The sequence below is a fragment of the Tympanuchus pallidicinctus genome, unplaced genomic scaffold, assembly GCF_026119805.1.
Source record: "Tympanuchus pallidicinctus isolate F22 unplaced genomic scaffold, pur_lepc_1.0 scaffold3, whole genome shotgun sequence".
In the NCBI taxonomy this organism is placed as follows: Eukaryota; Metazoa; Chordata; class Aves; order Galliformes; family Phasianidae; genus Tympanuchus; species Tympanuchus pallidicinctus.
In genome coordinates, this window is record NW_026294747.1 from 22,540,612 (window position 1) to 22,553,639 (window position 13,028).

General features: G+C 36.9%; 1 protein-coding gene across 1 annotated transcript in view; it reads right to left on the reverse strand.

The window, feature by feature from the left end:
• The window catches only part of CSTPP1 (centriolar satellite-associated tubulin polyglutamylase complex regulator 1), an 84,388-nt gene that overhangs the window by 43,350 nt on the left and 28,010 nt on the right, over positions 1–13,028 (reverse strand). Inside the window, exon 3 of the mRNA XM_052694885.1 lies at positions 12,362–12,492. Coding sequence (XP_052550845.1) covers positions 12,362–12,492 — 131 coding nt within the window. The remainder of the gene's footprint in view (positions 1–12,361; positions 12,493–13,028) is intronic.

Sequence of the window (13,028 nt, forward strand, 5' to 3'; positions counted from 1 at the left end):
TGCTTACAGCAAGAGCAGGGTTGGTCTCTTCTCACTGGTGACAGGTGAGAGGATGAGGGGAAATGGCCTCAGGTTGCTCCAGGGTAAGCTTAGGTTGGATATCAGGAAACACTTCTTTACAGAAGAACAGGGTTGTTAAGCACTGGAATAGGCTCCCCAAGGAGGTGGTTGAGTCACCATCCCTGGATGTGTTTAAAAGCCATTTGGACGTGGTGCTCAGGGACATGATTTAGCAGAGGGTTGTTAGAGTTGGGGCAGTATGCTTAGGTCGTGGTTGGACTCCATGATCTTCAAGGTCTTTTCCAACCTGAATGATTCTATGATTCTACATCCTGTAGATGAAATACAATTTTCTAGAAGTGTTATCCTTTTTTCTCTTCCTGGTGACATTCACACAGATCTTCCTTACGCAGTTTATGCTAAGGCTAACAGACTAAGAACTCTATTCATCAATTTATGTCCTTTTTACTTCTATTTTTTATTATATGTTTATTCGTTTAGTTGGAAAATGTAGAAAGAAACAGCTGCAGCTCCAGCAGGCATTCTTTAGCTTTGGTTACTCAAATGCATACACACAGCTTTCCAGTGCAGGAGCCTTGTTTAATCTAATGCAAAATTCGACTTCTCTGTGATATTAAAAGCTCAGCTTATAAACCTGTATTTCCAGACAAATAGCAAGGCATAACAGACCCAAATTAGGTTCTAGGCTTCTGCTCTCTATGATTTAAATAGAAGAATTCAGAAGATGGCTCTTCCAAGAACAGTTATGCTCAGGAAAACTTTCTCTAGACACAATGTTCAGTTCATCTAACAGTCTGGACTTAGAAAATAATAGTGCATTATTTTACAAGATGGTCCCTTGAAGCACAACATGTTTGAACAAGAGTACAATTGGTAGTTAGTACTTTGAAACTATGGAGAAACAACAAAAGACTACAACCTTTGTATAAGAGGAAAATATTCTGCATTTACAATGAGGGAAGATGAACAAAGAAGATATTCCAGCATATAAAGTAGTTTCTATTTTGAGCTCCTTCAAAAGAGAAAACCTCTTGCCAATTTTACACGAAAAGCAAACAACTTTGGTACAAGGGGATTTGCTTTCTAAGTGGTAAAGTTATCAGCTAAACACCAGAATTCTTATGAACCATGGTACATACACACAAAATTACCTTTTTTTTTCTTCCCAAAGAGGGAAGGATCACGGTGAAAGTGATACTAAGCATGTGGTTCTACAATAAAGACAATGAACATGACAGCAGTTGTTAGCTAACTGATTTCTAACTTGCTCTAAAGACTTTGTCTAGAAAAGCAAACAGAAAATGGGGTTTTAATGTCAAATTTGAAAAGAACAAAAAATAAATCCTACGACCCCATGCAGGTCATACGCAGTGGTATCCTATTCTGAGTAAGCCAGCAATCACTCAAAACAGTTACAAATTAAATAGAAACCAGGTTTTTAAAAACAATTCATCTAAACAATACTGCCTTATAGTAATACGTTTTCTTAGTTGTTTCATGGTAAAAGATGCCTGTATCTGTAAGAAAAACAATTTTAGCATATAAAATTGAATAACTAATATCAAAAGATCAAAGATTTTGATTCTACCTCCAGCTATGTGAACCTCAGCTAGCTGCTTCATTTCCCTGTCTCACTTTTTGCAGCTATAAAGTGAAAATAGTATTGACAAGAGTTTGGGAAGGCTTCATTTCTTAAAATCTGTAAAACAGATCCTTAGACAGCAGGTATAGAAAAGTGTCATAATTATTCACCAGATTAAAATTGAGATATCACATTTGAGAGGTTCTGTCTGTCACAAATGAAAGCAATGAAACACTTCACAGCTCCTTAAAGACAATTTTTGCAGCTCAGTCATTTCAAGAATATGAAGTTTTCAATCAGAGTAGACAAAAAAATTAGAACTATTTCAGGCAGAAACTGTAATATTAAATGCTCTTTATCCTAATCATGCTGGTTAGTATCTGCTTTGCACTATAACTTTGCACAGTATAGCAATTCCTCTGCCACTGCCAGCAAAAGTGAAGAAATATTTAATAGCAGAATGAAGCGAAAGGAAACAAAGAAAAATTTTTGGGTCTAACACATGACACTTGAACAGAGGATGAGTGTGAATATAGTTCAGAAAGTCTGTGCTACAGCACAGTGGAACAAAAAAGGGGAAAGACTGAAATTCCATTCAGAATAATATCACTTTTTCTGACTTCTCCCTCTACAAAAGCTAACTCTAGAAAAACTTTGAAACTTGATGTACTTTCCACCACCACCACAATAAATCAATAAATAACTTCACCTCTTCTGCTTCCTTTAGGCTTTTACTGTGTCCCCAACTCCTCATACTCTCTCCAGTCCTTAGTGTTGCTTAAGAAAAAGAAGCAGTAGCAGAGAGACTGTAGAGTATGAGGAGTTATTTTCACTGTTACAAATCATACACAATTTCTACAGAGGAATCAATACCAGTTTATTAAATGAGCTGATGTAAACTCTGACTGCTCCTGCGCCCAGGCGTAATGCAGGAAAACCTTAGAAGAAAAGTTCTAACAAGCAGCTCTGTGAGTACAGGAACTTACAAAGCTTTTCTACTACAGATTTGTAGGTTTTAGCTAAACTGACATTGAATTCTCTGAAGTTCCAGGTGTGAAATTCTATTTAAGCTTTTCCTGCACATGAAGTATTTCTGAGGTCTCTGTCTTTATATCTGAGCAACCATTTCAGGAATTTATCGGAGTCATATTTTTCTGTTAAGTATAATGAAAATTGACCACAAAATACTGAGAAAGGACAAACACAGAAAACAATCAACAATCATAAGTACAACAGAAACAATCATACTTGAAGAGATTAATGAAGAGATAAACTAAAACAGCATTTGCTTTAGAAGAACTTACAAAGTCTGTGACGATGCTCTTTCATAGACATTTAAACCCTTATAGAAAGGGGTAGAAAGAAAAAAAACCTATGCTTTTGACAGTCATTCACACTTGGTTTATTAGCAATTCCCCTTGTTTTCTTTCTGAAGAAAGACTTTCTACTTAAAATTTCAGTGACTAAAAGAACAGTACAATTTGAATGCTGTAGTTTAACAGTGGCTTGCTTAAGAGTGGTTTCTTGGTCACACTGAGATTTCAGGGTGGTCAAACACTGGAACTGTTTGTCCAGAGAGGTTATAAAGCATTCATCTTTGTATTCAGTTCAAAACCCAACTCAACACAGTCTTGGACAACATGCTGCATCTGACCCTGCGTGATCAAAATGTTCCTTCTAACATCTAATCACAGTCACAGTTTTGTGATTATGATTTGAATTTTCTACCCAATAAGGCCTTTTTTCTTTTTTCCTACACCCAAAGCTTCTTCCTTCTTCACAACTTTTAATCTTTCTACTGACTGCCTTTCGAGGGCAGAAAACACCTTGGAAACAGACATCATGCAGCAGCGACCAAGCTCCATGCCTCTTTAGCACATCTATACCTTGAGTTGCTTTAACAATCATATACTATTGTTGCAAGTCTCTAGATAATACTTAACTTACACTGAAAATTCAGAATAGAGTTTCCTACAGCACAGATATGCTGTTTAGTATCCTTAGCATCAGCAAGCAATGTAGCAGAGTATTGCTTTGAAAATATCAATTTTGATGAAGTATCCCTATGGTGTATTTTTGTGCTGCTAGGCAGCAACAGAAAAAGACCCCAAACACTTATTATTTATTTTTGGGAAGACTTTGTAGCTAATAGGAAAAAAAAAGTTGTTTTTTTTTTTTTTTAATTTCGTTTTTTTTTAGCATGAAATGTAGCTTCCTGCATGAAAAATCCACCTCACTGAACTAACTGAACTAAACATTTCATACAGTCCTAGTTCCCCATGAAAGAAAAGGACCAAAGGGAAGGGCTGTTTTTGGTAAAAGAGTAACATAGAAGTTTTTAACTTCTCCACATTTTTTCCACTTCTTTATTTTACAGTTTGCAAAATGGAAACATTGAACCATCAGAGGTGATAAGGTTTGTCCTTACTAAGACCACTGAAGGCAAATCACTCTCAGTTCAGCTTGCAAAGATGGATGTCACACTGTGCAACATAAGAATCATGTCCCTTTGACAAATCTGAAATGGATCAGGCTTCATTTATAAATATTACTGACTATATTTAATAATTCATCTGCAGATTACCTTACTGCAATTTCAGAAAGTAGTAGAGTATATCAAAGTACTAATCATGCATGCAGATCATTTCAAATGATATTCATCTAGAATTCTCCAAGGATGAACACCACAGTAGAATACAATGATCTTTTCAATCATATAAAACACCTTTGTTCACGTCATACTTATTTAAACCAGATTTAAATAGTTCAACAAGGTAAGACAACTTTAGGGTTATGCAAGAACTTCTACACCTAAGCACAGCTGCACTGTTTAACTGAATTAATTCTACATCACACTTTTAGTTAAGCAAGGGCATCTCGAATGGTACCAAGACCTTAAAACAAAAAGCAGAGTAGAGATTACGAGTTTGCAGGCATCAATTATCCTGCCTAGCAAGAAAAAAGATTTGCTGGAAGAGTTTGGTAACATTGTTACAGAAATAGAAATTCAGCTCAAGCCAGCCTTTTTACACCACAGGGAAAAATACATTTCCAAAAGAAATAAATGGTATTTCCAAGCTTGTTTTACCAGAATAACTTCATTTAAAGCTTTTGGTGAGTGTAAGCAGTTGATGAGGTAGAAGACCAGGGATGAGAGACTGTAGTTGTCTATACTCACAATCAACAAACAGACAAAAAACAAAACAAACAAAACAAAACAAAATCCTTTTAGATATATAGATCAAGCCTGCTTGATTCAATAGGAGATGGTCCAATTTAGAGTCAGGAGCACATTATGTAAATCAATGGGGTTAACTTTTGAAAAGCATGAAGTGAATTTACAATGATGGAAACTATGAATAAAAAGAAAATCAGAAAAGCTATAAGCAGCAGCTGGAACAAAAAAGGTGCAATAATCCAGTTATCCACGCAGCTGGATGACAGTAATAAATAGATAGATACACCTTCACTTAAGATGACATCTTCTAGCATGGAGGCCACTTTGAAGAACTAACTGCATGTGTGTGAAGGAGGGTCCATATTCTACTTTTTATGCAAAACATGGATACACGTTCCTTTCACATTGCTCTTCCTCAGGCTGCATCTGCATTGCCAAGTAGTTCAGCACATGTCCCAGAGTTTATTCTATACCAGTTAGCTACAAAGACTCACCATAACACTGCTCACATATGTATTGATTTGCTGAGAGAATCACCTAGTTTCAGGCTACTGACATACAAATATGCCTATCCAGGTCCCAAGCTAGCATCTTTATATAGTGCAAAATTGTACTTGGAAATCATATTTGTATTTGGAAATATCAATGTATATAAACCCTGAATTAAACAGCACAGGGGCATACTAGAAAACAGCAACTTAGGAATGGATGTTTAATTGTTAATGAGAAGGGATGAAGATAACTCTTTTCTCACTTTCACATCTCTGAGCCAACAGTGGACTGAAAGCAGATGCGAGCTTCACAGAGGTTCTTGCTTTCCTACAAGCTCTTTGTAAAAGTCACAGTAAAAGGAATCAAAAGAAAACAAGATGTACATCTCCTTTCTCTACCTCTGAATATCTTTACTGCTGAAGAGTGGACAAGAAACATCAGGTAAGTTGCTGCAAAAGCAACGCCTCCTTTTTATTTCTGTAAAAACTACAAGAGACACAAAGAGCACAATAACACTATTTGGTAGAGCAAGTTCTCAGCTACAGAATGCTATTTTTCAACATAATCTCCACAATTAGGTATGCATTTTCAATGGTGATGAACAAGAACCTGCATGCTGCATCCTTAGAAGTCTGCACCAGTGGAGTTCACCCACTGTCTCATAGCTACTATGACAGTGTTGTTAGGAAAATGTTGCCCAACAGTCCATCTTTCATCAGCCTGAATAAATGGAAGAAAGAAGGTGCAAAGCCAGACTGTACAGTGGATGTAGTATGACAGCCTGCCAGGATTGGCTATGGGCTTTGTGGTCTTCAAACTGGTATGGGACCCGGTGTTATCATGCTGCAAGAGAAAGGCTGCTTCCTTCTCTGGCCTGACTGGAAGTTCACACATTCCACTTAGTCAGTATCATGGTACAGAAGTCAGGGCTATTGGTTTGTCCAGGCTCCAGAAAATCCAGAAGGATCACCTGTTTCTTGTCCCAAAAGACAGCGCACATCACTTTTTCTGCTGACGGCTGTGCCTTGAACTTTTTCTTCAATAGGGAATTCACATGTCGCCATTCCATGGACTGCCATAGAGTTTTGATTCCAGCTTCTAGTGGTGACACCACATCTTGTCACTGGTAACAAAACAATCCAGGAAGCTGTCACCTTCAGCCTGATATTGGACCAGTAAGTCCTGACAAACTTGCACATGCTATTGTTTTTGTTCCCGTATGATGATTTGTGGGACGCATCTGGTGAAAGCTTTGTGATATTCCAACACCGGCACCACAGTTTCCAATGCACTGACACCAATATTCAGCACCATGCACATTTCCCTGGTAGTAATCTGCTGATTCACTCAGAGGAGCTGATTAAGACACTCTTCATTTCACTGTGTGATTGCTGTGCATGGCCATCCAGTACGAGACTTGTCTTTCACATTGCATTCCTGAAACACACCACTCACCATCCCACTGTGTTCATATCCCCTATTTGGTCTCCACACACATTCAGCAAGCATTGATGAATGTCAGTAAGTGCAATTTTTCTTTCATGGAGGAATTCAATTCCACACCTTTGCCTCATACGCACTTCAGTGGCAGGCGCCATTTTGTCAGACTGACCCGCTGCTGCCATCTGTCACATGGCAACAAAATGTAATGGGATATTGCTGGGAAGGTTCAACCTCTACTGCCATACCACCAACATCCACCTCTGAAGTCATGGGCCGAGATAACAAAATAGGAGGCATTACTTTCAGAGCAGCTGTCCTAAAAATTAACAGTTCATGAAGCCAATGCTTGAAAGATTGTTGATTGGTTAGTTGTGTATGCATATACAGTGTGTAGATTACCTCTAAAGACTTGTCAAATGTCAGAAAAGAGACAGACCACTTTCATTTAACACAGGACACATGGAGAGTTCAGAATCCCAGTCCAAATCACACAACATAGAGCTAATTTTATTCCAAGGAACTTCCCCACAATTCGGAATAACAAACTCTCTAGGCCCATATTGGAATCTAAAAGTCTTAAGCAACTTAATTGAAAAAATCCATTTCAGTTGGTTTGAATAAGGATTCTGTCATAGGGGTGGGCAACTTGCCAAAAGGCTGCAAAGCAAATGGTCATAATAATTGCCAGTTGAATTTTGGATAATTGCTTAGCAGAATGCAACAATGATCACTGAGTATAAGCTCATTTAAATGTTTCACTCTAGTGGAACAAAAGATAAAGAACATATTAATTCAATTTGCCAGTGACATAATAACCAGTGAAAAACTGTCAGATGAACAAATAACCAGAAAATTTTTATAAAAACAGATAAACTTATTGTTCCCCCCTCCCCCCCAAAAAAGCATTAAAAGCATTGAAGAGATATAAATTTAGAATATGAAGTTATGAAGTTGAAAAAAAAAACATTTGGAAATTAAGATGAGCTGCTGCATGTTCAGAGAGACAGTTAAAAAGAAAATGCAATACTGGGGATGAGGAAACAGATTCAATAATGAAGCTTTCTGCTGTACCATAGTGAATTCCAGAAACTGCACAGATAAAACGGTATAGACTAAATTCAGGAAGAGGTTGAATGAAGACATGATCACTGACCCATGTGCTACTACTTCTACAGTGATTACTGCAGCCCATTTCATTGTGCAATGCAGATGTTTTAACTTATAATACCTGTAGATATACCTCACCATGTCTGTTACACAATCTACTTATTTCTCCTCAATTTCAGAAATTCTTTGACCTGATATTCCGAATTCATCTGTGGTTCCAGACATAGCTGCATCAACAAATCATAAATAGCAACAGCCACAGTTGCAGGGCAGTGAAACTACTAAGTGAACAAAGGCTGGAGATCAGTCATTTCAGATAAGGCTATTTCACTGCAGAATGAGCTTCCAGAGAATACTATACTAAAATCCATTGCTTAATCATCTTTAGCAAATACCACAAACCCTTACTGATTAATAAAAACTTTCCTACAGTAACAGTATGTAAAGATCTGATTTGCTTTTAGTAACAAAAAAAGAAAAGACGGAGGATTCTGCTAGCTTAAAAGAGAGAGAATAAAAAAAGGAAAAGGAACAATTTGAAATGAGGAATTACATACACAGAGGTAGGCTGACACTGACAAAGAAAAGGGTTTCAGAACCTCAACCATTATGCCCTGTGATGAACATGAAACCAGAAACAAGTATATAAGATTTTGTTTTGATACAGTAGCAGTACTTTTTGCCTGAAGGGGATGTAATGGCCTGCCAAAATGTTCCCTAACCAATACATTCCAACATACTTTTCTGCAGGACTTCTATGCTTTGGTGCTGCGTGCACCTACATAAAGTAACAACCACTCCTGATCCTGTATCTGGTGCTGAACCATTCCAGAACTATATCTAAGGTATCAAGCCACAGCTATTTTTCCTAGATGCAATTTTAAATAGCTGCTAAAAATAGAAAAAGAAAAGAGGAGAAAGAAAGGGGAGAAAGAAAGAGAAAAGCCATTGAAGAGTACCGAAGAAAGCTGGGGCTCTAGGAAAAAAAGAAAAGAAAAAGAAAAAAAAAGGTACCACTGGTTCAGTCTGAGCTTTCTGTTTGCTTCTCAATATATCAGGCCTGGAACAAGTTTCTCAGTGCAAAATATCTTTAATTGGCTGGAAAGCATTTAAGGAAAAATCTTTTTAATTAAAAACAGAACCAACAAGACATGAAAGCCAAGGGGGTTGGGAGAGGCATATGTTGACCTTATGAAGCTTTACAGCAGAACTCTGCAGGGGCTGTTTAAACTGAGAAAGCACAGTTTTAATTAAAGAGTCCTGAAGAACAGACAATTCAAAAGAGCAGGTCAGCTAGATTCCAAGAGGTCAATTTAAGCATAAGCAGAAGGAAAACAAGACTTCTGGTCATTTTACCTTCCTCTGGGAGAAATCTGTTGCTAACCAAGCATTATGCTCTATGTTTCTGAACACACAAACTAGCTGTCCTCTAACCACCTCTATGAGTGTTGCAAATCATTGTTAAGTGTTTATAGAATGCAAGAAATTTTCTGAAGTCCTCAACAGTTCCTTAACAGTGGATCGCATTCTAAAATAAACTCAATTGTATTTCCCCCCCCTGCATGGAATCCCAGATATGCATAAACATACGCTTAAACATACTTGAAAACAGAACTCTGCACCTTGCTGAGCTTCAAAAAAAGGAAAAAAGTAAAAAAATAAAATAATAAAATAATAAAATAATAGATCCAGTGTATCACCTTCTTTTTTTTTTTTTCCCTAAAAATTTTCTTTATTTTTTTAAGCTTATTATGCTACCAACATACTTAGTGAAGCTAGAGACTTTTCCTTTGCATTTTGAAACAAAATAATTATAAATAAATATATAATATTTATTTTATATATATATTTATAAACATATTTATTTATTTATTTATAAATAAATAAATAACATAATTATAAATCCAGTCTCCAATATGAGTAAAAATGTAACTAAAACCTATCAAGCTGAAGAGATTGTATGGTATAAGAAATTCTGTTGATGTTAATCCTAGCAGGACTCTAACTTTTCTACCTCCTGCACATAATGATATTAAAACTGTCATAATTCTATCAACATAAAATAAGATGCTACAGCAACAAACTGTCTACAGACAGAACTATGATTCTACGCAAGCTCATAAAAAATAACTATTTTTGATATGTTCATATGGTCTTGTGTTCTAGTTCAGTGATCATAAAAAAACAAACCAAAACAAAACTAACTTCTGGAATAATCTAATTAAAAGACATACCACCATTCCTTCTTCTAAAGAAAGCTCCAAGTTGAAAGTCTCACTTGCTTTGGGCATCACTTAGTTTGATTTTTTCCTCTCATAAGGAGACATTTTGTCATTTAAAACACTAATGATCTCAATTCTGGTTGCTACCATTTGTTGCATAACATTATTGCTTACTTCATTCACCCAAAAAGAAAGTATTTAAAAGAAGTAAATCCAGGTCTAATCTATGCCTTGGGATGGCAATGATCATCTTTCATCCATCATGTTGCACTGTTTTGGTGGCAACTTCTTAGTAAATTGAGTTTAGCACTTAAAATAACATGGATGTTCTGAGTTCTCCTGTTGTGCAAATACAGCAGAAATATTTTAATTGCAGACATACTGAGAAATTCCACTAAGAAGTTAATGTGATTCATTACCGATAAAAATCTCAGAGCAAATGAAACTAAAATGAATAAAAACAAAGTTCTAGACTGTAATTACTGCTAGAGAACAAGAAGAAATTAGACTGAATGGTTGAAAATTTGTCAGCAAGTTCTCTGAAGCTGCACATTTCTGTCTCCAGTTAACATAGGAAGAAAGCATGTAAATGTACAGGTAAACATGCCACATTTGCTCAGACCAAGAAGTGCAGCCACTCAAATTTGAAGTCAGAAAAACATATCCTGAACTTTTTTAAGACCAGAACCACAATAGAGTAGCATTCATCTAAGCTTTTTTTTTCTTAAGATTCCCCCATTCCCTCACAAAGTACCTTGGTGATTCCATTTTCACCCAGGCCTTTTCTGTATTTACATACAATTGCTAAAAGTAATAGAAAATCGGCACATTACGTAGCCAAAACTTTTTGGTTCTGACAAATGAAGACGACCCGGTGAAGGTTAAATGTTAGACAGACAAAGCTTGTGGAAAATTTGCATTGAACGTTGATTGAGTACCTTCCATCAGATAGCTTCTTCTCAAGTTATTGGCAACATTCACCACTGAAAGCTGCAGCTCTGCTGGATGACTTTCTTATTATCATCTCTCAGTTCTACGGTGTAACCGTGTTCCAGGAATCTACACTCTGTTTTTCCTGATAATGATCTGACTTTATATCATAGATGTCTTCACTGCATACTCAATAGATTAGTACCATAAAATTTACACAATGCCTTAAAAATGCTATCCCTGAACCAATATATTTGATTTAGAACACAACAGAGTAACTATCACTATTAAGACAGTATTACAGTGTACCCAATTGCTTCAGTACCTAATTATTTTGCCACGTTTAGCTATAACTGTCAAATTTCAAAGGATTTAAAATAGCATGTGTCAAAAAAGCCATCTCCCTATTTATAATCTTGGAAACTCTGTTCATCAAAAGCAGAAGTCTTGCAAAACTTAGCCAGAAGTTAAGGATTTATCTGTAGATTTATCTCTAGTCTTCCCTGCAACAAGAAGTGAGGTAGAATATCTTGAAACAAGTGAGACTGATTGTGAAAAAAACAAAAAACAAAAAACAACAGAATGAACTCAAACCACTGAAATCCGCATTTCTACAGCAACATTCATTATGTTTGCTTAAAATTCTGAACTTAAAGACTAAGCCAAAACTTAATTTTAGTTGCATGCAGTTACATGAGTTTATTTTGTACTCTGGCCAGTTCTTCAATACCTACTCTAGTGTGTGCAGTATAAGAATAGCTAGACAAGATAGCACAGTGCTGAATAGTTATTTTGGCATTGAACCTTTTTCCTTGTGGCTGAAGCTGGGAAGGTCACCCAGCTGTCAGTGGTCCCCATTCCAGAACCACCAGGTTCCTGTAATGTCATCTAAGAAATGTGCCAGAACTAGCTCAGACACAGCTTAGGTGCCCATGTTCAGCCCAACAATGCTGTACCCTGTATATCACACAGAGCTCCTAGCCAAAGAACTCAGCACCCCACCTGCCTTGTAATAGCAGCATCTCATGCTTCATAGTCTACATTCAAACTATCTCCAGAGCTGCTATCCGAGTCCCATCCGACCCCCAGAACTTGTATTTTCTCCTTTGTGTCCTCATGCATAGGACCACAGATGTACTCCCTCTGCTCTGTTATTGCTTGATGAGCTGTTCTGTAGTAGAAGGAACACTGGCAACAAGGTGCTCCTATGTTAATTTATGCTGTGGGCACTTTTTTTTTTTTTTTTTTTATTCCACAGGCCACAATAGTGATGATGCCTTTTAACAGAATCAGTGTATTAGATCAGTGCGCAGTGTCAGCATTTGTGCAGCACCAGTAGTGTAGCTAACAATTTTGATATCAACGCATTGATACTGGAATACTTGCCTCCATTTTTCCCCACTGTTCGGAAACATCTCCAAAAAGTCCGAAGAAAAGATGCCCTGTTATGAGGGGTAGCTTGGACAAAGCTGAACTCACGGAACAAAATGTGTGTTCCTTGACGTACGCTGTTAAAACTGTGGAGATAAGTAAAAACAAGAGATCGTTAGAAAGCTGAACCAGTGTGAATGTTCTGGGGCCAGCTGGAACAGTAGCAAGAAAACCACTGGCAGTTATGTTTTGTGAAACCAAGTCTCTAAAGCTTATATCCATCTGTCCTCTAGAGGCAAGACTATTTGCAAAAACCGCACACTGGAACTTAATTATAGGAATTAGAGGTTTGTGAAAGTAAAATTCATTCTAAAGAATCCCAGCAAGGGGTGTCCAAGAGCCATTTAATGTCTTGAGACCAATCCACCAGAAAATGGCTGGCTAAGAGTTACGGTTGTTTGTCTGATCAGAAGATGCCCTTTGTTTTAGCATCGTTTATATTTCAATGCCATTCTCACCACCAGTTTTCCTTGAAGCCACAAAACAAAACCAAAAAAATATTTAACACATGCCTCAAGATTTCATTTTTAGGTTGATTACTGAGACATGACTGTATTAGATGTATAAAATCTACCTCAGGAATCATGAAAAGTAGACTGGCACTCCCCTAAGTGATACTCTT